Source organism: Helicoverpa armigera, chromosome 16, assembly GCF_030705265.1.
Source record: "Helicoverpa armigera isolate CAAS_96S chromosome 16, ASM3070526v1, whole genome shotgun sequence".
NCBI lineage: Eukaryota > Metazoa > Arthropoda > Insecta > Lepidoptera > Noctuidae > Helicoverpa > Helicoverpa armigera.
This window is the reverse complement of record NC_087135.1, coordinates 5,882,001-5,909,779: the sequence shown is the minus strand read 5'-3', so window position 1 is coordinate 5,909,779 and position 27,779 is coordinate 5,882,001. Positions and strand designations below refer to the sequence as shown.

The 27,779-nt window shown below is 36.5% G+C and overlaps 1 protein-coding gene across 7 annotated transcripts in view; it reads right to left on the bottom strand.

Annotated features, from left to right (window-relative positions):
* The window catches only part of LOC110376501 (uncharacterized), a 209,786-nt gene that overhangs the window by 146,293 nt on the left and 35,714 nt on the right, over positions 1-27,779 (bottom strand). For all 7 annotated transcript variants that reach the window (XM_064038615.1, XM_064038618.1, XM_064038619.1 and 4 more), the window contains exons 2-3: positions 4,846-7,644; positions 4,042-4,135 (exon numbers count right to left, since the gene is read on the bottom strand). In XM_064038615.1, the coding sequence (XP_063894685.1) occupies positions 4,042-4,135; positions 4,846-7,584 (2,833 nt within the window). In that variant the 5' untranslated portion in view covers positions 7,585-7,644. The remainder of the gene's footprint in view (positions 1-4,041; positions 4,136-4,845; positions 7,645-27,779) is intronic.

Sequence of the window (27,779 nt, the reverse complement as noted above, 5' to 3'; positions counted from 1 at the left end):
ATTGTGCCTAAAAATATACATTTTTCTTCCAAACATAATTACGGCCAACTGCTGCTAAAGTCATTCAAGAGTGTCATCTTCATCATGGTGCAATTTGGTTCAGAATATCATTAGACTTGTAATTTTCGATGTGAACGTGAATGATTGACACTGAATGAGTTTTATTTGAGCATGTGTCATGTCCATTCATACGTTTAAAAATAAGCTCGGTTAAAAACGTAAATAAAACATTTTGACAAGAAGACACGCAACAAATAACAAGCCGACATGATATAAAAATTAATAACCAAAACGTGAACAGTGGTGGCATAACCAATGAGCGAAGAGAAACAAACAAAAAACGTTCGGCGTGTGTGAAACGCGACACATCGCTTGCGCCCGCGCCGTCCGCCGCCGCTGTGGCGAGGTCGCCGCTCGGTGAAAAACATTGACCTATTAACGTGCGATATGAGGCAACCGGTCACGATGATAGACACTGGAATCGAGATCTTTTTGATTCTTCAGCACAAACATAAATTCACAAAAAACCTTATGGCGAAAAAATAGTTTCCAAAACGAAAACAGCCGAATCTAAGAGAAGAATTCTACTTTGCTAAATAATTCCGGCACATAAAAAATCTGTCAAATAAAGGCATTTTATTCTCTTTAAATTACACGTTTTGGCATCCGACAGACTTAAATAAATTAGAACTATGTGTCCACAACACGTTACTGGGGATATTTATGGTCAATGAAAAATATTAATAAATAATGTTAAAGGGGCCATTTGAACGAATCTGTTTGGCTGTCTGTGACCCAGTCCGTGTAATAACCACATTTCGGTGTTCAGGTATACTTTTGGTTTTTTTATTAGCCGGTCCTAATGGAAACGTTGCTCGACTAATTGATCAAATATCCTTTGTTTTGCTAACTCGTCGCGTGTTAGGGAAATGTCGGCGAATGAAGCTGAGTTGCTTACCCAAAAATAATGACAAATATAAATAAAATATAATGGACGGTAACATTAATACATTTTTAAATTCTCAGTCCTCCACCGCCTCATAAATAAATACAAAAGGGATCGGTAACAGCAAAATTACCGACTGGTCAACTTTGTCAAAGGGAGCGAAACCGAAGCCAAGAGCTAGATTACAATCTAGACAATATGATGCATTACGTACAAGCTAAAGACCTGCGTGCACCGTATGTTCTAAAGATCTTTGATAGGGTGCTATAAGTAAGGCAAATGTTATTTAATGAGGAGATCAAAATCGCTCGTATGCGTTCAAGTAAGTATTGGTCAAGGTTGATTTATTTATATGCTCCAGACGTCACCTTGTCAAGAGGTCTCGTTTGAGAGAATTCAAAACTTAAATGATCGAAAGATTTTTTCTAGTTGAACGAACATACAAGAAGGAGGAAAAACTGCAGCAGACGTGTTGTGAACATCATTACTATTCTATCGACCCTTCTACAAAGTGTTCACATGACAAATGAGGCGTAGAAGTTTTGAATTTAAACCACGATTGAATCTATAAGCAATTTTTGCGGAAGCATTGCTCGTTTTGTATCCAGGAGTTCGATCAATCAGTCAACCGATGAGGCAATGGGTGTTTGTTGGCGTTGTGGGCCAATATGTGGTTAGTTTAAAAGTCATGAGGGCACGGCTCAATGCTCGTGTTAACACCACTTTAAGCTTAGCTAATCCCAGTCGGAAAAAACTCAATGTGAAAAGTTTTAGTGACTTTAAACATGATTGATGCTTTCAACAAGAACTAAAGCTTTGAGCTCATGAATGTTATTTGCTACAACATGGTTAAGGTTTTTTTAGAAAGTAAATTAGTTTTTGCGGTACTGTAGGTACCTTGGGAAATTCTCGTTTCAGAGAGGGTACAGAATAAGTCTTAAATCAACCAATTTTAGCATAAAATAATACAAATTGCAAATGTTTCACGTATTTCCCGCTTAGAAACCAAATAAAAATAATATACTCTACAAATATTAATGTGGCACGTGGCGGAAACTCCAGCGTTTATGTAATATTGTAATTCAGATAAATAAATTCCTGTTAAACGGTTTTCCTCTGTTATATGTATAAATAAATAAACGCGTATTTCTTGCAGATTAAACTCAAAATTTCGTGAAACTTACCTTATGATTTTATTACAAAATTACTTTTAAACAACAGTGTCAAAAAGAGGATTATTATCATTAGAAAAGGTTTACCTATCAAAAATTTATATTTTAAACAAAACTTGTATGATGCGATGAAACACGTTATGAAAATGAAAGTAAAAAAGTTTCACTTGTTTTTCTATGAACGTTACACGGAAAATTCAAAACGAAATGACATCAAAGCTACAAAAAATATTCGTTAAGAACTTTTTTCGGCTCCGGTTACTCGAAAACAATCAAATGGAGTTTCACAGTTTTCACTTTTTAATAAACGAGGTGGAACGCGGAAGTCACGTGTAAAGCCAGTGGGTATTAATATAATAGGTAAAACGAAGGGTTAGCCGTTTTACTTTTTTACTCAAATATGACATATTTAAATTGATATTTTATGAAACTTTTATGTTTTTTTACCTAGTCGATGTTGCGATTCGTTTAACTAGTCGATTTAAGTTAAGGCATTTTATGGTAGGTTAGCTGATTGGTGCTTTCGGAGACAAATAATGGAATATCGTTTCTATGTCAATGACCTTTTTGTTAGTTTGGGTTTTGGAGCCACTTCGATTCAACGCATATTTTTACGGTATATAGGTAAGTACACTTGTGCTAAAGAAAGATGTGGATTCCAACTGATGATATCTTTTGATTTTACTTTTGTATTAACAAATTTAATTTTACTACAGTCATTCATAACTAACGGAAATATTACAAATGATTTTGTAGAGCCGGATACTTTACCGAAAGATAAAAAGTTTTTATAATCGTTCGGTATAAGTAAAACAATTAAATGGGGTGATCATGGTAAACGCCTGCCGGGCTTATAAGTTTAACGAGGGCGTTAATGCCGTTAATAATAGCCAAACTCGAGTCCAACTTATAATATATTAATTATAGGAATTATAATTAATTAGTTGCATTATTTTTTTTTAATTCCCGACCAACTCAGATAAAATGAAAATAAAGTTGGAATTAAGGAAACTATAATTCCGGGTTAAACATCTAAATATGTGCGAGAAGTGCACAACTTAATAACATTTAAAATAATTTTCTTTGTTGAATGTTTAGATATTTTTATGAAATTAGACAGTAAATATTGAACTCTTTTGACGCTTAAAAAAAAGGATATTTGTTCTAAGCTTTACTTTAAATAATAAATTATAATAATGAAAACATAATAAACAAGGAAAAGTTTACATTTTCCTCATAAACAATACTTAATAGCTCTTTGCAAAATACATCAAAATAATATTCCTTATATATGTATTTTGAACATATAGTTTTTCTCTCTTTCCTCTAAATAAATAAACGAAAAGATTTACTTTCAATAAAGTTATTAATTAGCTTTAAAAAAAACTAGTCATAATAAAATCCTTAAAGATTTATGCGAGCTATCCATAAATCCTGAGTAAAATGAAGATTTAATAATATAATGTTACAACGTGCAAGAGAAACGAGTTTCGTAGATATAATCGCAATTAATCGGCTACTGACTCGATACATATTATTACGTATATTGGCTGTCTTCACGAGCATACACTTTGCAATCTGCCGCCGGTACCGGCGAAGACGATATCTTGTGGATCGCAGAAAAATCTGACGATCTAAATTAAAATAGCGCCACAACCAGCGATGTGCATATCGCGAGCCTACCAATTTATCTGAATGCTTCGAAATCTTACCGATACCTCGCAGATAGATTGAACAAAAAGAAACCGATGTTTCTTTCTTATGTATTTTGTAACAAAGGAACATCCCTATCTTTTACGGAGAATATTACATTTGATAACGGCGGGTGAATTTTCATTTACGAATATGATACGAAGCACCTACCACCAACGCTGAAAATACCTTATTCAATATGTATGTGTTTAATATTCAAAGTATATTTACCTGGGTGTGGATGAGAGTGTTCTGCCGGCGGTTGCATCGATGACAAGGCCGAGAGTGGAGTGTAGCGGGCCCCATCTTCACGGGAACACCCCTCCTGGTAATTTATAACACTATTAGCATTTAAGGCTTAACCGCAAATCATGTAATCTAGTAATGATATGTTTACCCAAGTAATGTAGATAACCAAACTTATAAAGAGAGAGAACATCGGCGCCGACACAGATGGGATTACATTACGCCTCCGCTCGGCGCAAAAAAGGGCTAAAGTGAAAGATACCGTCGTGACTAAGGTATCGTACGTAGATCAACAAGCTTGTATTATGCATATCTATTTAGGATCCCAGGCGCTTCCGAGAGTTTAACATAACATTAATAAGATTTAACGCGTCAGACGATATAATCTACGTCAAGGGTAACACGATGGTTACTCCTTTCACGCGTAAATTGTTCACGCCTCAATTGATAACGAGTATGCAAACGAAAAACAACGTTCATGTTAAATACTAACAGCTTATTTTTCCTTGTAGACTTTCGTAAGGCGAAGCGATGAAGGATAATGTGTGGATGAGGTCCCGAGGCGTGTTTACATAGAACTTACTTCATTACAGCCCATTAATGAGTACCGAAGCGCCAGCGGGTATATAGTCTTTATTACGTATGAGTAATACGAGCCTCGATTTACTAACTTCCCCAATTGAAAGGGGTTGACTAACCCTGTGACTCATATCAACAAGAGCCACTTATTCGAGTTGGATTTCAGATTAGAGAGATAGATGTTACTGACAAAATAAACAGAGCACTTACCTTTTCGCAGTTAGCTGTAGCTGTCGTCTGGGTGTGACTTGTGGACGAAATGCGGTACTGCATTCCCGACACCGTGCAAAACCCCTCATGATGGTGTGTAGAATATACCCCAGTTATTGTGACATCAGTATCTTGATTAACTATTACTTCAACTTTTTGTTTCCTATCCGACACTGCCGATTCATCACTTTCTGATTTAGGTTCATATTCGTTTTTTGATTCCGACTTAACGCCGGAACTTACCCCGTTTTTTGACTTCTGAGAGTAAGATTCATCGCTACATGAGTCTGATGTAGTATCATCTTTATTAGATTTTGGCGAACGTTTTTCATAACTAGCCGCGAGGATAGCTGTGGCGTTGAGACTTGCCATACGTTTTTGCACGACCATGTCCTTCAAATCCATTACTACTTCGTTTCTGTTGCGCTTTTTCTTTACCGGTACACCGGCAGTCTTTTTCATTTTTGCTGGAGGTTTGTCAGAATCTGACTTACTGGAAGTGGCTTTGGGCGAAGCTTTCTTTTTTTCAGAAGTTGTTACTTTCTTCTTAGTATCTTGTTCACTATCCTCGCTGGAAGAGGTGGAAGATTTCGGATCCCAATACTTGCCTGCACTTCTAATGCCAGGTACTCCACGCAATGATCTCTGAGGAGGGTTATCGTCAGAACTTTCTGAACTATCTTCTTTCTTTTCCCTTTTGGCTTCATATTCGGATTCTGAGGTGCTTTCCTGTTTTTCAGTTTCTTTAGGCTTGTTATCTTTCTTTTTGGGACTCACAGTTTTTGATGTGCTTGGTAAAACTTGTCTGTCAATTGTTTTCATTAGACCTAATTCCATATGTGTTCTACTTTCGTTTTCGTACAGGCAATGAACTTTGGCTATTGCATTAAGAGAAGCCATACGATGTTTTTTAGGCCCAGTCCACATTGACAAAAGTTTCAGCCGCCTTTTACTCGGTTTTTCGTTACCCAATAAAGCAGAACTTTCTTTGAGATCAATTAGCGAATCTTTAGACAGTTCTTTTAGTTCTTTAGAAGGGGGCTTCTTTGCACTATCAGTTATTCTATTTTTCTTGAACTTTTTATTTTTAGCCTTTTTATTTTTTGGATTGTCGGATTCGGAAGACTCTTTGGTGTCATTATCATCGTTCGATTCACTAACGCTATCTTCAGATGAAGTATAGTGGAAAGTTTTAGTATTGAGAGCGAACTTAGAATTATCAATATCTTCATCCGAAAGGCTACTTTTCTTTGTTTGCTTTTTAGGTTTTGCTGGAGTTTTCTTTACAGCAGGAGTCGGCTTTGCAGGTTTTTCAGTTTTCTCAGTTTTACTTGCAGGTGTTTCTTGATCAAGAAATTTTATTGGGCTAAATGGTTTTCCCGTTATGCTTGATTTTCGAGCTACCATTTTATAGGACTTACTAACAATAGGTTTTGGTTTTTCTTCAACTCCTGCTTCATTATTAACCGCATTAGTTTGCACAGTTGATGCAGTGCAAACACTTTGTGTTTGGTTAGCATTTAACTCTTCTGATCGTTTATTTTTTAACTTATTTACGACTTCCTCGATAGGTCTGTGAGGAGAATACTTTTTCTTTTCTGATTCTGTTTTCTTGTCAATAACTGTTCCCTTAACTCTAGCAATGGGCCGAACTCTGCCAATATTTTTATTAATAGGACTACGAAAATCTGACAATATACTTTTTGGAGAGTCTACCTTTTCCGTAAACGTATAAACATCAATCTCTGGTCCTTGTGACACTAATGTGTTAGATGAACTTTTATCTTTAGCATTATCCGCTTCTTTTGTTTCAAACTTCATTGATACAAATCTTTCCGAAACGCTGAGATTTCCTTTCGAATTTTTACAACATTTAACATCAATATCCACCATGCGCGGTGATCTGGTTGAAGTGAAGAATTTTGGAGGTCTCTCTGTCTCAGTTTTCGGTGTCTCTGGTTGATTGGTTGAAGAAGATTTAGGAGGTGTTTTACAAACTGCAGATTCGGGAGTAGTTTTTGGATCAGTTTTATCATCAGATTTTTCATCACTTGCAATCTTATTTTTACCACCGTCTTCACTTACCTCGGTAGTTTTATTCGTACCGTTCTCAATAGAATCAGCAGAACAATTTTTGTTCCCTTCGATTTCTTTTTCCTTTTCAATTGTTTCTGGTTTTGCCTGGGCTGCACCTTTTTTCTTGTCATTATTGGCCGCGTTACCTTTTTTTATTATTGTCTTAGCCTTTGAAAATTTTGGAGTTGCCTTTTTAATAACATCTTTATTTATTTTGTACTTTATGTCTTTTTTCGCACCCTTGGCGCACTTTTTTACATTGGGCTTGACAGGTTTTGTTTTTTTGTCAGCCTTTTTCGTAATTACCTTCTTTGTAGTATCTACAGCACTTTTAAGCGTGTCCTTCTTCTCCTTGGGATCTTTCTTGGACTTTTTTGTAGGTGAATCACCGCGTGACGTAGATGGTTTGCTTGTTCCAGGCTTGGGGTCAGTTGAAGATTGATTTTTGTCACTTTTTGCGGCATCTTCTTCATTTTTGATATTAGATAAATCATCTTTGGAAGAAGTTTTCTTAGGATTCTTGATCAATGATTTGTTTACCAAATTCTTAACCTTTTTAGGCGACACAGCTTTTTTAGTAGCTTGTTTTACAGTTGAGCTTTTAAACGATGTTTTACTCAAGTCCCCTTTCTTAGGTGAGGGTTTTGAAGCTTGCGACCGCATTGTCTGCTATAGTCATATGAATTTTGCCGACATCGATGAAGTGATTCTCGCGATCACATTCTGAAACAAATGAAAAAATAAAGATTATTTTCAACGAATTTATTTCGAAATACGATAGTGGTTGATAAATAATTAACAAACATATAATTGAAGGAGTGGCAGCTGCAACCCGTTTCTAACTATCAAATCTTGCAGCCGTCTTTAATCGAGCAAAAAAACCTTTTGTTGTATGATTTGCCCCACGACAGATGGCTGTTATTGTTACGCTTGGTTTTCTTTAAGTAACGGAATTGTAGGTAACAGAGAGAATGAAAAAGTAGTTACGCAAGCTTGGGATGCGAAGTTTATTTAGAAAAAGAGTAAGTTAAGCCACACAAAACAATACTTTAATTAATTAATAAAAACTTATTTTACGAAGCTATATAACAAAAAACCCGTATAATAATATAATACAGATAAAAAATAATAGTCTCTTGATAAACACGTGCTAAGGGCAATATATAAATTCTGGCCAAAGCAAACATCTGCTCTGATAACGTGCGCTCACGCATCACATAAATAAACCGAAACTACACGAGGTTTTAGGGTGTTTTTTTGTTCGAAAGGGACCGAAACTAACCGAATTTTATACCTGTGAGCACGTGCCGTCATTAGGGAATAAAAAAAAGATAAGATAGCCGCTGTGTGCTAACAGAAAAATAAAATTTGACAGATTGTGTAGTTGGCTGTCAATAATGATGGATATTGCTGGAAATGTCGACTTTAAGAGTTAAAAGTATCACAGTTATATAAAAGATATCACAGTTTTTTGTTACTAGAATACCTATGTTATTATGTAAAAAAAATAAAGTTACAATATGTTAGTAGATTATGTTTTTCTGAACTCATCTTCGGATCTATAAAAAATCAACCAAAGATTCCAGCGCATATATTTCAAAAGTCATGACGACGTACACGCAGCATTCCAAAGTGGAATTTTTAAGACATAATATTATCTACGCATTGCTTGTAACAGAGTCGTAAAAAGACTGATGTTCATCGAGATTTGAGGTCAAACATTTAAACCGAAAGCTTCAGTGTAGCAAAACTATTTCAATAAAACTTTTTGAGCGGCCTTCACTGCTGTTTCAGTGAATATTTAGTGGCGTTGTTTTGTAATGTTTTATTAAATATTTTGGTTAAATATGTGCTGTCTATTTTGTGAACAGAATTTGCTCGAGGCAATGTTTAATACTCCGGTGAATTGCGTGGGAAAGCACCTTGAATGTTGGTGGGTAAAGTTAAGGTTAGATTTTTGATATTACATTCAAGTTTGTGTGAGATACTTGTACAACTATATCACAAATCTAAACACGAGTGTCTATTGAGTGTCTTGCCGGTTCTTCTCAATAAGACTCAATTAAGTTTTTTTTTAAATAGGTAAATATAAAATAAACATTTTGATTTTGAATCGGTTCGAATTTGGTTTTATTATTTATTTGATATCAGTACATTACAAAATCAATCAATATTTAAATATACCTAGTGTGATAAAAATATAAGTAAGCAGTTACTAAATAAAAAAATCATTGTAAACTTAAACAGAAGCAGGGTTTCTAGGACATTCCTGTGAAACCTAAGCCGTCATAATAAGAATTGTTGTTTGTAATAAAGGAAAAAATAAGACTTCTTCCGCATAAGGACCGACTCCATTCTACTATCATTTTCTACTTTTCCAAAGGAATATTGTAACATTATTGTTTTATTTAAAAGTTTACAGACTTTAAGTGGGTTTCAAAGAAAACTAACAACTTCTTTACCATTTTGCTGTTTTAATTCAAAAGGTTTAATTTTTATTCAGTCTGATTATGATCTTTCTTTAGCTCATTTGCTGTGACAAATTGCGATAACTCCTTTGATGTAACGACAATCTAATTACTGCATTTATCTTTCATGCAACCAAACCTTCACTAAAAGCATTACGTTGAACATTAAATAGACTGAACTCGTTTACGCACGAACCATTAATCCGGCCGTCATAATCATAAACGGCTTTCCTTCCTAATTACAGTCCAACAGTTGTTACGATTCGCTCTCATTTTAAATGTCAGAGGTATCACATAGAGTTTGTTCTCTGCGGTAACTCGAGATCAATCTTATTATGCAACCAGCTTCCCTCGGGGCTTGCGTGACCTTTGACATTGGGAAAAATGAGCTCAAACGGAACGCACGCCGGTTTTCATGCGGTTAGAGTATCATTGAATGAGGTTGCTTTACTTTATTTTAGGCTATTTTTTGGTGTCTATGACTTTACTTTTCATGTAATGGTTATGTGACAGTCTTTGCTTTTCAGGTATTAGATTAGATACGATTAGATACTAAATAGTTACCGGCGTCATGGGGTTGTTTTGGTTAACGTATGGAAACCACATAAAAATATTGGTTGGCGGCCGGTAGACGGTCATTGGTACCAATATTTCTAATAAAGAAAGCACCGTTTATGCGTCACCATTACATAGACAAACAACATTTTGTTTTTAATACATCCAGTCAATTTGTTAGTTAATTAAAACAAAGAAGCGCGCAATGTTTCTCGAGCCAATGAAAGACAGTTAAGTAGAAAAGAAGAATAAGTTAGGCTTGAGCTTATAAGCCAACAAAAGAGAATAAAATTAAAGCAGAACTTCCACAAAATATAATTGAAAGTGCAACTCGTCTCATAATTAAGCGTCGAGTCTTTTGTGAAGTTCACCTTATAAGAGCCACAGACGAGAGGACAGTTCTCGTTACTGTTTCAAGTACACTATTTTATTTTTATCTCCGACCAACTAAGAGTTATCCCGCCAAGTGTTTATTTGTCAATGGACTTACAATACGCGAAAATGATACTTCAAAGTTTGTTTGCAGAAGTTTCTTCAATTGTTTCAGTTCGTCGTTCCTTTCAAGCAATTAAGGTGTGACGGTGTAATTACGATAGTTGGAATGCTCGTTTCATTAACAAGCGTATAAATGATGTGTACATTTAACAGGGTTTGATTTAAATTAGTAAATTATGTTATTCGAACAGTTAATTGGTTATTTCAATCGGTGAACTACTCTTTTGAATATGCGCCGATGTTTAATTAATCAATTCGCTCCGGTATCATAGAATAATTGAATCGGAATAAAATCTCCAATACCACTTTACTTCCCCTGAATCAATTATGAAAATGTAGTATCCCGTAAAAAATTAAGAAGGAAATGGGTTGTTTTTCGCTATTCAAAAGTTATGCCATGCGTGGCCAGCGCTGTTATTACTTTATTACATTTGCCGTATATTTGCTCAACGTGCTGTCAGTAATTTGTTATTTATTCACAACCTACTTATATAGAGCAGCCAGGCGGCAAATTATAGGATATATTTACCGCCCTATATCTTCCCCGAGGCTCGCGGAGGTCAGACGGGAGTTGGTCCCTATTAAATCGGTAATTTGCCATAAATCATGAACAAAGAAATGGTCTTACGCATACTAATAGGCGAATGATGAATTATTTTGGGCCATCCCTGGCATTTAAAGATATTGCTATCTTCAGTTCAATAAATTCATTCCGAGAATTGGTATCAGGTGTGGATTTCTGAAGATAAATTAAATGACTTTCAACAAAAATCACGACTCAGACGAAGGTAAAGAGGATTGATGATGCTTTAGAACAAACATTAAGTATAAAGATATTGTCTTTTCCACACAAGTCCGACATAGACTCGACTATGACAAATGAGTCTAACTCCAGACTGGAAACTTCATCTATGACTTATGGGAGTTTAAAGACTTTAATGGAGAATAGTTGTCACAGGTGGCCAGCCTGTCGCTTGCAAAGGCTATTAGGGATCAATTTACTCTGCAACGTCCTCGATACCTTTAGGTTCTAGTTCGACAAAATCTTATTGGAAAATATTTTCCTCACTGACTAAAATGTTTGCACAATCCGATACCGGTTATTTACTCTTTTGTATCTTCGACGATATTGGAGCGAAAGCGATGTTGCTCCACGACAAATAGAAGACACCTAACATAGTTACAGGTAAAACGATGCCAGAATTTGAAAAGGATCAAGCTGTGCTTTACCATAATGTAAGCAGAATGCATAGGGATCAGTTGGATACAGTCCACCGCTTCGCCAATGAAAGCAAAAAGACGCGACATCTTATTTTGCTTTAAAAGTCTTTTCTTTCTCTGCTTTGGCGGGAGTGTTAATTTCCTACTTCACCAGTGTATCGTTAGCGTCTCTAGTAAGCCACTTCATTCAATCTGTATTCTGAACGCGAGTATTAATGGCAGTAGGTATTATATGTCACCTCGATCGACAACTTTGATTGGTATTTATTGCTTTTCCTAGAATTGCTCGCGATTCCTTAATTGGCTACAGAAATACTCTATTAAATGAGAGATTTATTCAGTACAGGTAGAAATATTTCAGATAGAATTCGAATGTTCGAAATTCAAAACGCATTTTACTGAATCACTTCAAATATACGGTCGAATGCTGAACTCTAGCTTCACAAAGGAATAAATATTATTACAATAAACTATTCCACACAGATTGTTGTGATCCCTTTGTAAATAAGTTGAGCATTTTTCAAAGCCAGATTTCGTGAAAGCATGGTTGTTTCTAGGTGGTGGGGGGAGGTAATACGCGCGCGAGAGGGGGGGAGTATCGATCTGGCTTGCGAACCAGCGTCCTAACATCGGAGACGCCTCAGATTCACTTTTACGCCACTTGGCCGTCAATTACTGCCTAAGCCTGATGGGCGAGTGTTGACAGTGCCCGGGTAATGAATACCTTGTTCGCCAGTAATGAAGGTTGCACTGTACAATTTACGTTAGCTTTACAATTTTGAATAAACTCTGTTCTATTTCGTGACTTTAATTTTGGGTTACTGGTGGCTATCTAGTGTCAATCTTGAACTAGATTTTTGGGTCAAACGAAGTAGAATTATTTCGCTCACTATTTCAGATCTAAATTAAAACAGAGCTCCTAATATGCTTGCTTAAAATTTCCTAGAACTTCATCTAAACAACTGAACATCAATCAAAACTAGTTCATATGTCTGGATCAATTTAATAGCATTATCTGTCTTGCCATATCCAGTCAATTACTGCAAGCTTGATACTGTAGCGAGTGCTGACAGTGACCGGCTTACGTGTTTACTCAGCAATAATGGACGCCATGACCCGTCTGTGACGTCACACCAAATAAGGTTAAACTCAACTAAGTTGGACTGACTACGATGGATTGGATTTGCCTGCAGGCTTGTTATATTGACGTATTGGCGTTTGCGGTAATTAGCTTTGTTTATATTGGTGACTAGCCGTTTTCCCGCGGTTTCACCCGCGTCCCGTGGTAACTACTGCCCGTACCGGGATAAAATATAGCCTATGTTACTCGTGGATAATGTAGCTTTCGAATGGTGAAAGAATTTTTAAAAACTGTCCAGTAGTTTTTGAGCCTATTCATTGCAACCAAACAAACAAACAAAGTTTTCCTCTTTATAATATTAGTATAGATTAGCTTTTGACTTATAGGTATAATGTTGAGTTGCATGACCAATCAAAAGATGTCACTAGTGTGAAAGGACACTTCAAGAAATCTGCAGTCTAGAAGATGCACATGGGTATCTATTAGTTAACATTGTCCGTAAAGCTAATAGGAGTCTTATGGGAATATAGAGGAATAATATTGGTAATCTATTCCACTTTCAATTTCGAACTAGACTTTATTAGATTATAAGTGTTATATCACCGACTACGTCACAACGGAAATATTTTAACACGGCTTCCTTGAATCTCCCAGAATTTAAGGGAAACTCTAAAAATAAATTGCAAAGCTAAGTTTCCTGTAATTACCAAGTAGATAATAAGCGACAGGACCTAAAAACGACACGTGTAAACGCACAAGGAAATTATACTTAACAACTAAAACGTTGAGGAAATGAGCCACTCTACTTAATATACTTAAAGCGGAACGTTCAGTAAGTGGTAACAGAAACTGCCAGTTATTTAATTAGTGCAAATGACTGCCGATCTAAGAGCAAACGTTAATGAAATCGTCCATTGCGCCTTCAGTCCCACCTCAAAGCTTTTGTTTGCCAACTGAAAGAGAAATGAACTAAAAGCCCCGCGATATTTTCAATCGTTTCTTTGTCAACCTGTTTATTTTGATTAAGTCTATCGGATTAGCCTTTTCTGCTGTAGAGCGTTGAATGGATAATATCTTCCAGCCGACTTGCTTAAAACTATAGTTCTGCCTATACTCAAGAACAAAACTGGAGATTCAAGTGACAAGGGCAACTACAGACCTATTTCTTTGGCAACTGTTATTGCGAAAGTGTTGGACGGTTTGTTTGATCGGCAGTTGGATAAGCACCTCACACTTCACGACGCCCAATTTGGGTTTAAGCCTCATTTATCCACTGAAACAGCTATCCTCTGTCTCAAGCAGACTGTTCGATACTATACAAGCAGGCAAACACCCGTGTATGCTTGTTTTCTGGACCTTTCCAAGGCCTTTGACCTAGTGTCATATGACTGCCTATGGGGGAAACTATCACAGGTCACAAACCTTCCAGGTGATGTTGTAAACATGCTGAAGTATTGGTATAACAACCAATACAATTATGTCAAGTGGGCGGGTGTCCTGTCGGATGCATACAGGTTGGATTGCGGGGTAAGGCAGGGGGGACTCAGCTCACCTAAGCTTTTCAACCTGTATGTAAATCAGCTGATTTGTGAGCTCAGCAATACTAATATCGGGTGCTCCATTGACGGGCACTGTGTCAATAATATAAGTTATGCAGATGATATGGTGTTGCTGAGCCCATCAATCAGTGCACTGAGGAGGCTTCTCCGCGTCTGCGAGGACTATGCGGTGACTCACGGCCTTAGGTATAATGCTGTCAAAAGCGAACTGATGGTTTTTAAGGCGGGTAACAAATGTTACGACATAGTGCCACCGGTCACCCTGGCGGGCACTCCGCTTACCAGAGTGACTCAGTTCAAGTACCTGGGGCATTGGGTCACCGATAGCCTTTCGGACGATATGGATCTGGAGAGGGAACGCAGAGCATTAGCGGTCCGCTGTAACATGCTGGCTCGTAGGTTCGCACGCTGTACAAAAGAAGTAAAAATCACACTTTTTAGGGCATATTGCCAATCTCTGTACACGTGCGCACTATGGGTCGGCTATACAAAAAGCTCGTATAATGCTCTGCGAGTCCAATATAATAATGCCTTCAGGGTGATGTTGGGGTTACCGCGCTTTTGCAGTGCGTCGGGCATGTTCGCAGAGGCAGGCGTGCCTGATTTCCACGCCATTATGAGGACACGCATAGCATCCCTGATGCGGCGAGTGCGCGATAGCTCCAACAGCCTGGTGGCTATTGTGGCCAACAGACTGGACAGCCCGATGATGTGGCACTGGATGACGACACATTGTGCGTCATTCACTTATATTAAGTAAATGTATTTATTGTATTTTGTTCTGTTTTTGTAATTCTATGTATGTCTTATTGTCTTTGTATTTGTGATTGTATGTATGTGTTCTTTTTTGTATAATTGTAATTTTGTTATTTTTTATGGACCCTGGTCTGCAATAAAGTTCTTATTATTATTATTATTATACAGAGTTTTTTAGGATTCTTCTCTTGTAAGAGAGTATAAAAACCTTTACATGCGGGCCGGGGCCAAGCGTGCAAGGGGATGATTAGATAGAGATTGTGGAAGATAGTGTGGATGAAGTCAGAAATTTTCTAGTGATGCGGCAAGTGTTAAGAATGGTGGCTTTTTGAAGCATGTGTAATGTATAAGGAGGCATTTGTAATATGTTGAGGCTTTGTGTAAGGGTTTTAGGTATGATTCCAGTAGATGACATAACTACAGGGACTATGTGGACAGTCTGTGCTTTCCACTGAGTTTGAATTTCAATTGCTAGATCTTGGTATTTTGCAAGTTTTTCTGAAATGGTCGTTTGAATGTTGTGTGAGTTTGGGATGGCAATATCTATTAAATAAACTGTTTTAGTGGTTTTGTCGTGTACTGTGATGTCGGGTCTATTGTAGTGAATGGTTTTGTCTGTGATTATTGTTCGGTCCCAGTAAATTTTTTGGTTCCCATTTTCTAAAATGGTTTCGGGTTTATATTTGTAGTAAGGGATCATCTTGTTCAATAGTTTATATCTGTAGCCTAAGTGCTGGTGTATAATGGCTGCAACTTGGTCATGACGGTGTTTATAGTCCGTCTGTGCTAACGATTTACAAGCTCCCGTTATGTGTTGGATTGTTTCAGATGCACTGTTGCAGTGTCTGCATAGGTCTGTTATTTGATTTGGGTCTTTAATAATGTACTTTCTGTAATTGCGTGTTGCTATGATTTGGTCTTGTATAGCGAGCATAAATCCTTCGGTCTCCGGGAATAGTTCGCCTCTCCTGAGCCATTCGTTCGACTTTGTCTTATCGACGTGTGGCTGGCTCAGGAAAGCTCGGTGTCTTCCGTGTAGAGCTTTATTGGACCATGCTGCTATCTTGTGTTGTGTGCTTGTTAAGTTTTCATTTGTTTGTGTGTTTCTGTCGTTTAGGTTGGGCGGTGTAAGTTGTTTGTCTGTGTTGGTTACAAGTCTGTGAAGTGGTGAATATTCAGTTTTGTTGTGGAAATAATTTCTAAGTGTAGATATTTGTTTGTTGTGAAGATTGTTTATATCTATCAGCCCTCTTCCCCCTTCTTGTCTTGGTAGTACGAGGCGTTGTACACATGATTTTGGGTGGTGTTTTCTGTGTTTAGTGAGTTGTGTGTTGATAGTGCGTTGTAATTTTATAATGTCAGTATTAGTCCACTGTATAATGCCAAAAGAGTATGTGAGAATGGGTATCGCAAACGTGTTTATAGCTTTTGTTGTGTTTCTGGAATTGAGATTTGTTTTTAAAATGAGGTTTAGGCGGTGTGAAAATTTTTTCTGCAGTTCTTGTTTCGTCAACTTCTGTTGTATTTGTCTGGACTGCTTGAAGCCTAGGTATTTATATGTGCTATTTTGGTCTACCGGTTGAACTGATTCTCCAGTTTCGAGGGTGTATGTATTGTTTTGGATCTTGCCTTTAACAATTGACAAAACTTTGCATTTGTCTACCCCAAATTGCATACGTATGTCATTCGAGAATGTTTGCGTTATGTCGGCTAACTCGTATAAGTGGTTTCTATCATCTGCATACAACTTTATGTCGTCCATATACATTAGATGTGAAAGGGTGTATTGTGTGTTGTCATCTGTTAGTGTATATCCTATGTTAGCTTTGTCAAGTAAGTGTGATAGTGGGTTTAGTGCCATACAAAACCACAGTGGGCTTAGAGCATCTCCCTGGAAGATACCACGTTTAATAGAAATTGGTTCAGTAGATACCGATGAAGACCCTTGATTAATTTTGAGTGTAGTTTGCCAATTTTGCATGGAGATCTGCAAAAATTGTTTTAGAGTTGGATGAATTTTGTAAATATTTAATACGTGTAATAACCAGCTGTGAGGGACGGAATCAAAGGCCTTTTGATAGTCGATGAACATAGCATGTATCTCCTTTTTGCTTTTGACCGCGCTATTTGTGGTGATAGCGTCAATGATCAGTTGCTCTTTGCAACCTTGGCTATTCTTACGACATCACTTCTGTTGTTCAGCTAGTATGTTGTGTGTTGTTAGGTGTGTGTACATTACTTCACTTATACAGGCGGTGAGTATTTTGTATAGGGTTTGTAGACACGTAATTGGTCTGTATTTGGCTGGATTGACGGTGTCGTTTATATCCTTCGGGATCATATACGTGACTCCCTGTGTGATGTATGTTGGAAGTAAGTGAGGTGATTGAATGAATGTGTTCAGGTGATTGTGTATGAGTGGATGTATCCTAGTGAATTTTTTATACCAATAGTTGTGTAAATTGTCTGTGCCTGGTGATTTCCAGCTGTGTGTACGTTTGAGGACATCTATGAATATGTCTATTGGTATAAACTCATAGTTCATTTCACTGATTTCAGATGAAACTTGATTTAACCATTCAGCGTTGTTGTTATGCTCTACTGAGTTTTCCCATATATTTGCCCAGAAATCTCTAAGGTTTTCGGGGGTAGGTGTTTCAAGTGTGTGTTGATTTGTGTTGCCGTTAGATGTAATATTTCTGTAGAAGATTTTCTCGTTATTGGTGAATTGTGCGTTTTGTGTTTTCCGTTCTGTACATGTCACGTATCGCCTGAGTCTACTAGCTGCAGCATTAAGTTTTTGTTTCAGTGTGTCCAAAAAGTGTTCTATTTGTGTATTTGAATCTTCGTGTTGTGCGTGTAGTTGGTATGTCGATTTTACTGTTTCTACTGCTGTTATTACTTTGCGACTTCTATTGCCTCTACTGTATTGTGTTAGCCTACCGATGTTTGCTCTTAGTTTGTCTATTTTCTTTTCCAGTCTTATCCGCCACTTTGGTTTTTTCTGTATGTTCCTTCGATTTTGATTTTGTATCTGTTCTGAAATTTTGGCTCCATTGCATTTTGCTGCCGTCCATGCTGCGCAGTATATGATGGACTGTAGAGTGTTGAAATTAGTGTCAGCGTTTACGTTGTTAGGTAAAATTTTAGTATCTATGTAGTTCACTATAACTGAGAATTTTTTGGATGTTTTCTGTTTCGGGATGTAAGGTCTGTTGGTAGGGTGTGTGTCTAGGAAATATAGTTTTGCTTGTGTGAACGTGTCTTCTATTATGGGGTTAAATTCTGAGGCAGTGTTAGTATTATTTTGGGATGGGATGAAAGCTTCAATATCAATATTGTTAATTAAATCGTCTTGGCCTATGTCAAACGTAATATGCGGTTCGCTGTGAATTTGTAAGTTTGTGTTTTGTGTATTTGCAAGCTCGGTGTTAAGTGTTTGATAGTCATCGTTGTAGTTTTCTGTGTTGGGTAGTGTTTGCGTGTTTGATTGGTCTTCGAATCGGTTAATGCTAATCCTCAACTGTTCGGATACCTGTCTTTTAATTTCTGCTAATCGGTTACTGTTTATATATTTGTTGTTCACAATGGCTCTTTGTTGATCTGATAATCTTTGTTCTGTAATATGTGATAACTGTGGATATTGGCTTATAAACTGTTCGTGTAAATATTTTCTATAGGATGTTTTGTTTGTTTCAAGTTCTGTTATTGTATAGTAAATTCTCATTATAGATTCGTTTAACTCGTTACCCCATTTCATTCGTTGTCCAGTGTTGGTGTGTAGTGTATTGTTTTGTGTAGAGTGTTGTTGGGTTTGAGTGGGGGAAACATGTAATTGACCTCGTACTTCTTCATAAATACGGTCTATTGCATCTTGTGGTAATAGTTTCTTATTAACTATAGCTCTGCGTTGATCCCCCACCCTTTGTCGGCTTACTTGCATGTGTGGGAATTTTGATGAAAACTGTGTGTGTAATGGTTGAAGATATGTTTTGGTATCGGTTTCCAAGATGGTGAGATGAAGATAAGTTCGTAGAATGAATTCGTTCATTTCCTTAGTCCATTTTCTACGAATTGGTGCAGTGCTAGTGTTGGGTACAGGCTCATTGACAAAATTTGTCTCCTGTACAACATCCACCGACTGTATACTGGCTGATGATAATGATGGTGATGGTGAGATGCAAAATGATTGTGATGATGATGGGATTGATGAGAAAAGTGAAGAGCATGATGACTCATCGTCATGTGGTACTGCAGCAGTCTGAGACTGAGCAGTTGGCTGCGATACGGTGCCCCCCCCAGAATACGAAGGGCAGCCCAGGCTGGAAGCCGTGGGGCGGGATTCTCCATCGCGGTTAGCTCCGGTACCCGCCTGGGGTAATACTCTATTACGTAGTCGCATTGCATAGGAAGTTAAATTAATAGGTTTAAAACCCATGAGAAGATATTCAAAGAGACAGGATATATATTATAAGAATGAAATTATGAGAATAGAATATTAGGTAGGTATCCAAGTCATGGTAACACCTGAAGGTTTGAACCTTCAGTTTCTTGGGAGTTGGAGGGTGTAGATAAAGATAAAGGAAGGGATAGGTTAGGAAGTTGGGACCGTTAGTTGGAAAGGGTGATGTCAGGGTGTTAAGACAATTTAATTTAGTTTAGTACCTCCTGATTACCTGATGGCACAGGGTTGTCATGTTCGTAGTGACAGTGTTACTGTTCATGCCTTCCCACAAGCCCCCCCACCACGTCAAGGTGGCCCCTTGGGGGGGTATTATTATTATTATTATAATAAAGGGAGGAAAGCGATTAAACTCCTTTTATTTTACGTAATGTTTTTATGAAATGGATATGGTAGAAACTTTTTTGTAGCTGATCTGATGATATAGCCGCCTGAAGTTTCAACCATTTGATAAATTAGATGAGTTACTTGCATCATGAACATGGGAGTTTTAATGCGTATACAGAGTTCAATATTCTGGAACATTAAAATTATAAGTATCATAACTTTGTATACTTAAATTATTTTGTAGAGAAACCTATCTTTTTCAAAATCTTTATAATAAGGTGTTTTAGAAACCAAAACGTAAATAAAAACAATTTGAAGAGCCATACAACGTGAAGTTTTTATCTGATCCTGTACCTACGCGTTTCGTTTACAAGTTTCCATTGCAATTAAGTTCAATTAAATAACAATTGTTACATTGTAACTGTAGTCATTAAACAGACCCTGCCATTACCTAATGTTACGACACGTTACAGAACTACCAACAAATATTCAATTACACCAATTACAAGGCTATTGTAATTACTGTAATTTACACATGTTTACCTTTGTAATTGTGTTACAAATTGTAATTATAATTATTTTATGGTGGCCAATGGTGTAATAATGTAGTATCGACTGGACGCGACGTGAGCTCTTTTTAATGAGATAATCATTTGAAACTTTAATGATACGTGCAGCCATCAGCGCTGATTATTGTGCACACTTTTATTTGTGATTTTTAATTATAAAGCAGCGGGATGCCTTTGGAGAAAGATTTACGAGTTTTGAATAAAGAAATCAAGTGTCAAAATTATACGTTGCCGTCGCGGGTCGCAAGCGCACGCACGAGCAGTCTTTTATCACGGTTTATTATACGTCCGACATTCATTTTCACTTTGAACTCGCAGCGCGTCTCTTGACAATTTTTCTCTCTTTTGTTAGGCTAAGGAGGCGTGGAGAGCCCACTAGATGTGAATACTACTCTTCAGGGAGGACTCACTCAATCCGCATCCACGTTATGAACATGAATTGAATGGGTAGAATTCACGCGCGGTTTCCACAAATGAATAGTCTAAAGTTACATCTCTTGATTAAGCGATTTGATTCTATTGCATTCGAAGTTAATTAGCTTCAGATTTAATTGGTTACTTGGCACAATAAAAAGCCCAAGGCACTTGAATGATATTATAAACAGGTTTGGTTATTTGAAATGTAGATTTGAGAATCTCAGTAGGTATAAAATACGTTTCTTGAATAAATGTTTGTAGAATTGAAGTAAGTAATCAGAAGTTTTGGGGCTTCATTATGTACTCACAAAGCATTTGATCAGCTTTTATATTTTTAAAAGGATCATAAATCTTGGAGATTCTCTTTGGATAATAGAAGTATAAAGTAGAAAACTTTAAGTTGTTATTTATTTCTTTCATGTTTGTTTTTATGACTTGACTTTTAAGAGTTTTCAACGTGTTTTGCACTCCATTAATAAAAAGGTTCTTTCATACAGTTTTATTGGTAAAAAAATATAAAATATCAGATAACAGTTTTGTAGTCAGCCAGGTTTTACGTTTTAGATATGCCACTAGTGTTTCTATAGTGATTGATGATATTATAAAATCGATAGCTATTATTTTCAGGCTTTTAAAGACCTGTCGGATAGCTTTTTAAAAGCCTACGCTACTGTCATTCTCATATTGGCTTAGTGATTCATAGCACAAAAAATGAATGCTTTTAGGATCTGGGTTATTTGTAGAACTTTATTGTGAATAAATAAATGCCTATGCTGGGATATTAAATGCAGACCTCTCATATTTTCTCATCTCATGTTTTCTTTTTCGTACCTGTCTATTGTTCTCTATTTTCTAAAACTGATTGCATTACTATTTTTTTTTTAATAATTAAAAACAAAGAGCTTTGAAAGAAGCTTACTGAAAATTCTTCCGATGTGCTATCCTGCATTTTTTTGTAATTTACGTGGCTTATTCAAATATCGCAGCTGCTTAATAATATTTCATTATAACCACACTGCTTTTCATTTCATCATTACATCTTATTTCAAGCTTAAAACGCATAAAACTTCAGCACACCAGCATAAAAAATAACGCGGCTATTCTATTAAATTTTCAATCACGTATACTCGAAGTTAAAAAAAAATTTACAGAATCAAAACCCGGGCAATATATTTTTATCGGCATATCCAAGTGCACGGCCGTGGACGTGATACAATTTGAACGAGAATAACTATACGGAACCCGTGGTTGGCAATTATCCGGTAAAACGCCTGTTACCCGACAGTATCCGATTAACTTAATATACAATTAGTTGGTAGGAAATTTTAATTAAGGTGTATATTGTATGCTTTTATGTGCCATCGAGTTAGGCGCGTATGATGTTTGCCGTTTAGCTCCGTTTTATTATGGTTTCATGTTTATTTTCATAGTGAGTGTTTTAGGTTATTTACCGTACTTGTCGGTGGGTATACGAATGTTTAAGTTGCCTTTGTCAGCCTCCAAGGGCTAATGACTTATGGAAGATTATAATCCGAGTCTCTATACCTGACCTTTTCACGGCAAATGTAAAGTTGCATTCAAAGCTTTGTTTCATTCCTTGACTAAATGAAAATATTATATGCTTAAGTTCATAACTTTTTAACTAACAAGGATCTAGTTAAGGCTATTTTTCCCCAGTGTTACATTTAATACACAAATCAAGCTAATTGATAGTTCTAAACATGGCAGTAAGTTCGATTGCATGTCACCGGCTCTCGTGACGGCAAGGCAGAATGTCAGCTTAGCGATTATTTAGCAATAGAAATTATTGCCACACACCTTAGCGTTGTTACCATCATAATTAGCATACATAACTCAAGACCTGTTCGTTGTAGTGTTGAAATAAATCCTTATACTTACTACATTGAACGAGCGTGACTGCACAGACTTAGTTTTTTTCAGTATGTTTTTGCTGTGTTTCTAAGCTTTTTCTTGGAAGTTTTCAGTTCAAGTTAGAAGCGTGTATGACTGGTGGTTATATTTCAAGCTTTATTTTAATTAATTACTTACATTGAAAGCATTATTTACATTTCATTAGCATACAGTATGATTTCTTTAAACGCATGTTTTAGTAAGGATTGTTATTCACAGTTACATAAGTATCTGGGCTTAGAAAACTTTCAGATGTTAATAAAAAAATATTGTTCACCTATTGTTCCTATTCTCACTACAAAAAGCTCAAAAGTCTATACATAGATCGATTCAAATAAAATCTCTAACAAAAATCCATTCCCGTAACGTTTCACTCGGAACCCCATTTCCCCCATTCTTCCCGTGTTTGTCATCAAACGTACGTCACTACAAACAGTTGACGATCGCTGTGACGTCCTCCTGCGGGCGGTGATGACGTCACAACCCGCGATCACTGTCGACGGGTCAAGTCTAACAGGGCTTTTACACATTGCGATTTTGTCGCACGTATATGCCCGGTGTTAGGTACCACGTTCGACATGGTGCGCGGCAAAAATCTGTCGCGCGATTCCAGGTATCCTTTCTCACACTGATACTTGTTATTTTTGCGCGATAAAGTCTGCACGATCCGAGCGTTGACGCGCGGAAAAATCGAGCGGAAATTCCACTAGTTTGAAAGCTCTCTAACCCTCGACCGCGATTACAATGGCCGCTCTGTATATCTACTCCCTTTTATCGGCCTTAGAAATATTCGAAACGTAGGCAAAGGTGAAATGGGATATATTTATTATCTAAATCTCACCTTCCTTTTGATTTATAGCAGTGATTGCTTATAAAGTAAAAGTTTTGCGAAGGTTAGGGGAGATTTATACGGGATCAAATTGCGTCAAAATTTGCTTATAGGGACGATATCCTTTTTCTAGTTTATGATGTTGAACCAAACTCTTAAATCATCATAAGTCATAAAAGAAATTCCTTCATTACCTTATATATTTTTATTTAGTCTTTCAAAATACTACACCGAGTCAAAACGGTTTATTATGGCCAGACTCAGACGGTTCTATGAACTAGTTAAAAGTTTGAACCGTAGCAAGTTTATCAATTGTAGCTTGTATTTTAAACCGGAGATTTTCTATTTTTATTCCAGCAATATTTTTCATTAAATTGTTGAACAAAAGCGGGTTATACGGTTATAAATATTTATTTCCCTCCAATTTCACCAAATAATTGCCGTGAGTTGAGAATATTAATAAAGTTTTCTTTATTGTCGCTTATTATTCTAAAACAAGACCCGCTATTTAGTACCTCAGATAACAATAGACTAGTTTCAAATAAGCCACAGTGTCACTACAAGAGTGCATTGACATTGTCATTACTCACTTTGTCTAGCGATAAAACAAATGAATGATAGCCACATCGGCACACGAGAAGGAAAACGCACATTTTCCTGTAGAAAACCTGCGGTTTAGCAAAGCAAATTAATGAACAATAAGGAAAAATCCTTCTCGAAAACAAGCACACATTTCCTGAGACCCTATGATTTGTTAAAGCGATTCCAGATTAGGGCCCACAGCCGGTGTCGGGGTAAATTTCGATTTCCGTCTATTGTAAAGGTCTGTGAAAATGAAATCACTTGTTAGGTTCCCCGAAACAGAATCACTTTTACGCCAATTCGGTTCTGTTCAGCCAATATATCCGCAGTCAGTTCAAATGGCGATTTTGCCACCATTCTCTCGCGATTTATTCATGACGGCACACTATTATATGAACGTGTATTTTTTCGGAGCCTTTTTATTTATTCGACTGCGGCTGAAGTGTTATGGCTTATTGCTAGACTTTTACTAGATATTGACAGTTTTATGACGACAGGAAGGAATTACTGCCGCGTGTCGCTTGCAAGTTAGGGTTAACTGTCGGTTAAACCATGGTTAGATATACCTATTGATAACAGACAATACTTAGACATTTTGCTTTATTTGTTTTTACGTAAATGTTAGCTTATAAATTAACATTCATTAAACAAATTATACTCTGAATTCGTTCTCTCAAATACGGAATAAGTACGGAGTCTCATAAAATATTAATCAAATATTTACCTTAAAACATTTGGTCATTAGCTATTTATATTAAATGTTTGTGCTCAAAATTTCGCTCTTTGTATACCTATCCAAAACTTAAGAAAACGAGAGTATTACGTTAACTTTACTAAAACAATTTAAATTATAAGTCGTGCTTATGTTTGCACATCTCTTTGAAGTAAAGTCGGAATATTTCAAGAAACGTAATAGCTAAAAGAAAGACAAGAAGTTTATTACTAAAGTTTATCTTATTCGCCTGGCTTGCCGAATTGCTTATCAAATAAAACTTTGGAGAGAAAACAAATGTGTTTGGTTAAAAGGGAGGGAGTACGTAACTCGGGTTACGTTCCTATTATTTATTTACAGACTTCACCTCTGAAATTCGGATAAGTGCTATTAATTTGAGGTAGACAGGCAAAGCCGATTTGCTATAAAATACTTGGATGGTTTTGGTTTTGTTCGTTTTAACGTTTCGACTTTTGAAGTGCGACTGATTTTGTGATGTGTGATGACGTGTTTTAATAAGGAACTTCTTAGTAGTCTGGATCTTATGTATCTTACAAGTATTTCTATCAAAAAAACGACTACAAATGTCGACCACGAAAATTGAATTCTTACTTTAATAAATCTCCTGAATAAATGTTAAAATACTAGTACTCAGTAAATAAACTTACAGCGAAGTGTCTGAAAATAAAAAACGATATTAATGATCTTAAGATTAAAAAAATATCTCTGGAAGTAATTATCGGCTGGCGTATCAAAGAGCCGTGTTGCCTAGAAAAATACTCGTGATACTCGAGGGAGAAATATTCCAGGCGCCTTTATTATGAATTTATCTTCCATCCTATCAATTTATTTTGTTCACCTTAAAATTATCCCTCGCTATTTACGTATTTTTTTGTTAACTTAAGAGGCCTTACTTCTCATAAAATAATGTTTATTTACTGTATTTTACTAAGAATCTAATATCTTCAATTAGTATTCTACTAAGAATAATTTATTAGCTGAATTCAGCCTCATTAATTTACGAGTAGACAGTCGTGCCAAGCGAAACAAATTTTCATAATATCCAGGTAATAATTAAGGCATTTAAGCAAACTGTATAGTTTTATATTAACGTGGTACAAATTAGCCTATCAACCACCTGAATCTTAATTTCTACTTCGCGCGGGAGTTATCTTGATGGCGCACGACTCGCGAACGAGTCGCCGTGCTCTTGACTACACGAACATCAAAAAACAATACGTTAAGTACCCGAACATGTCAAAACTTTCCCCTGTCTGCCAAGACCCGAACACATGTTGACGCACTCATTTAAAATTCGCTGTTGTAAATCGTCTGTCGAGTTGGCACAACGTCAAAATGGCGGAACAATTACGTTGTCAAGTCCATAAGGATTACACGTCGTCACGCCACGTTTCATGTCGACCAGACAACTTGGCTCGTCATTTTACGTCAGATCCGGGAGCCGCAAGCTCTTTACCACTTTTATACCTCGTTTTATGGAAGATTGTCAAAGTTACGCGCGAAAACAATGGGAGAGCACGCCAGAGCACGCCGAGAATCGCTGAATAAAAAAAGAATTGCTAATAAAATGATGATGCCGGATGTTGTTTGTGGGTGAACGTCAATTTTTTGCTTATAAAAGCCCTCGTGCTTGTTTGTGAATTGCTGTTTATTTTATTATCACATTTTTCTGTCTTCCGAATGTTTAGTTAGCAAATTGTTTAAGGTCTCCCCCTTTTTTATCGAGTTCAGTATTTTCGAGGTTAAACATTATGATGGTAAAGTTTTAGATTTACAACGATAAAAGATGAAAAATATATTTGTCGGTGGCGTTTCTCGAGTACTTTTAATCTAGACACGATGTTCTTATTACTTTGAGAATGACCAAACTTTTCTCTCTTAAGATCACAAGGGATTTACAGTGAGTACTCAATTTAGCCAATTATCCCTAATAGATCACGAAGTCTTTTATCGATTTAATAATGCTTTGAAGGTTCAGAGGTTTAAGAAGTGTTACTTAGATGTTGAAAAAAACATTGTTAAAATATCGATCTACTTAAATCTGAAAATTATTTGAGAGCAATTTACGATTATATTGTAAGGAGGAAAATTGTATGAAGACTTAGTTTGGTACACAAAGCGGAATTTATTCAAGCAAAAAACAGACACTATAATTCTGTCAGAACTTCCAGGTATTGGTAAGCTTGGCTGGGCAAGTAAATTAACGGTGGATTACATTTCTATGAGTATTTAATGCATAAATAAAGCAATATCCCAAACTTTCACTCCTTTTGTATCGATTTTCATGCGAGCATATAGTTTGCTATCTTTTGGAATTTTCCCTGAATTTTATAAATTAAAGACAACTAATTTTTGTATTCTAATATAATTAGTTAATGTATTAAATAATTCTCTTAACCATGACTTATTTGATTTATTATAGTGACGTATGATTGTTATTATACACGACGTATGATTATCATCACAAGAACGAGCGAATCGTTGGTGAAACTATAAATACCGCCCACTGCCCGCCTTCGCCCCACCCTCGAGCGCTTGGCAAAATATAAAAACAATTAAATTGTTTACGTAGCTATTCTAAATTCTGAAAATATAAGCTGTTTAGAAGCTTTATCTCTGTTTGTTCAACAAAATATAGCTGCATTTTTAAACTCATTCTATTTTATTGCTGTGAGCTTATTCGGCAGCTTTTCGCTGCAGTTCACATAAACTTATTTAAAAACATTTATTCTGTTCTCATATAAATACTGATACATTACGCGTAGGATGGAAGAGGTCATTAAACTGCATTGCGAAGTGGGTGCCTAATTAGGTACCTTTCGTTACGTCATGCCAAAGTTCTTCGCTGTCGCTACGTCGATATCGAAAAAACAAGTTTAACAGGTTTCGGAAA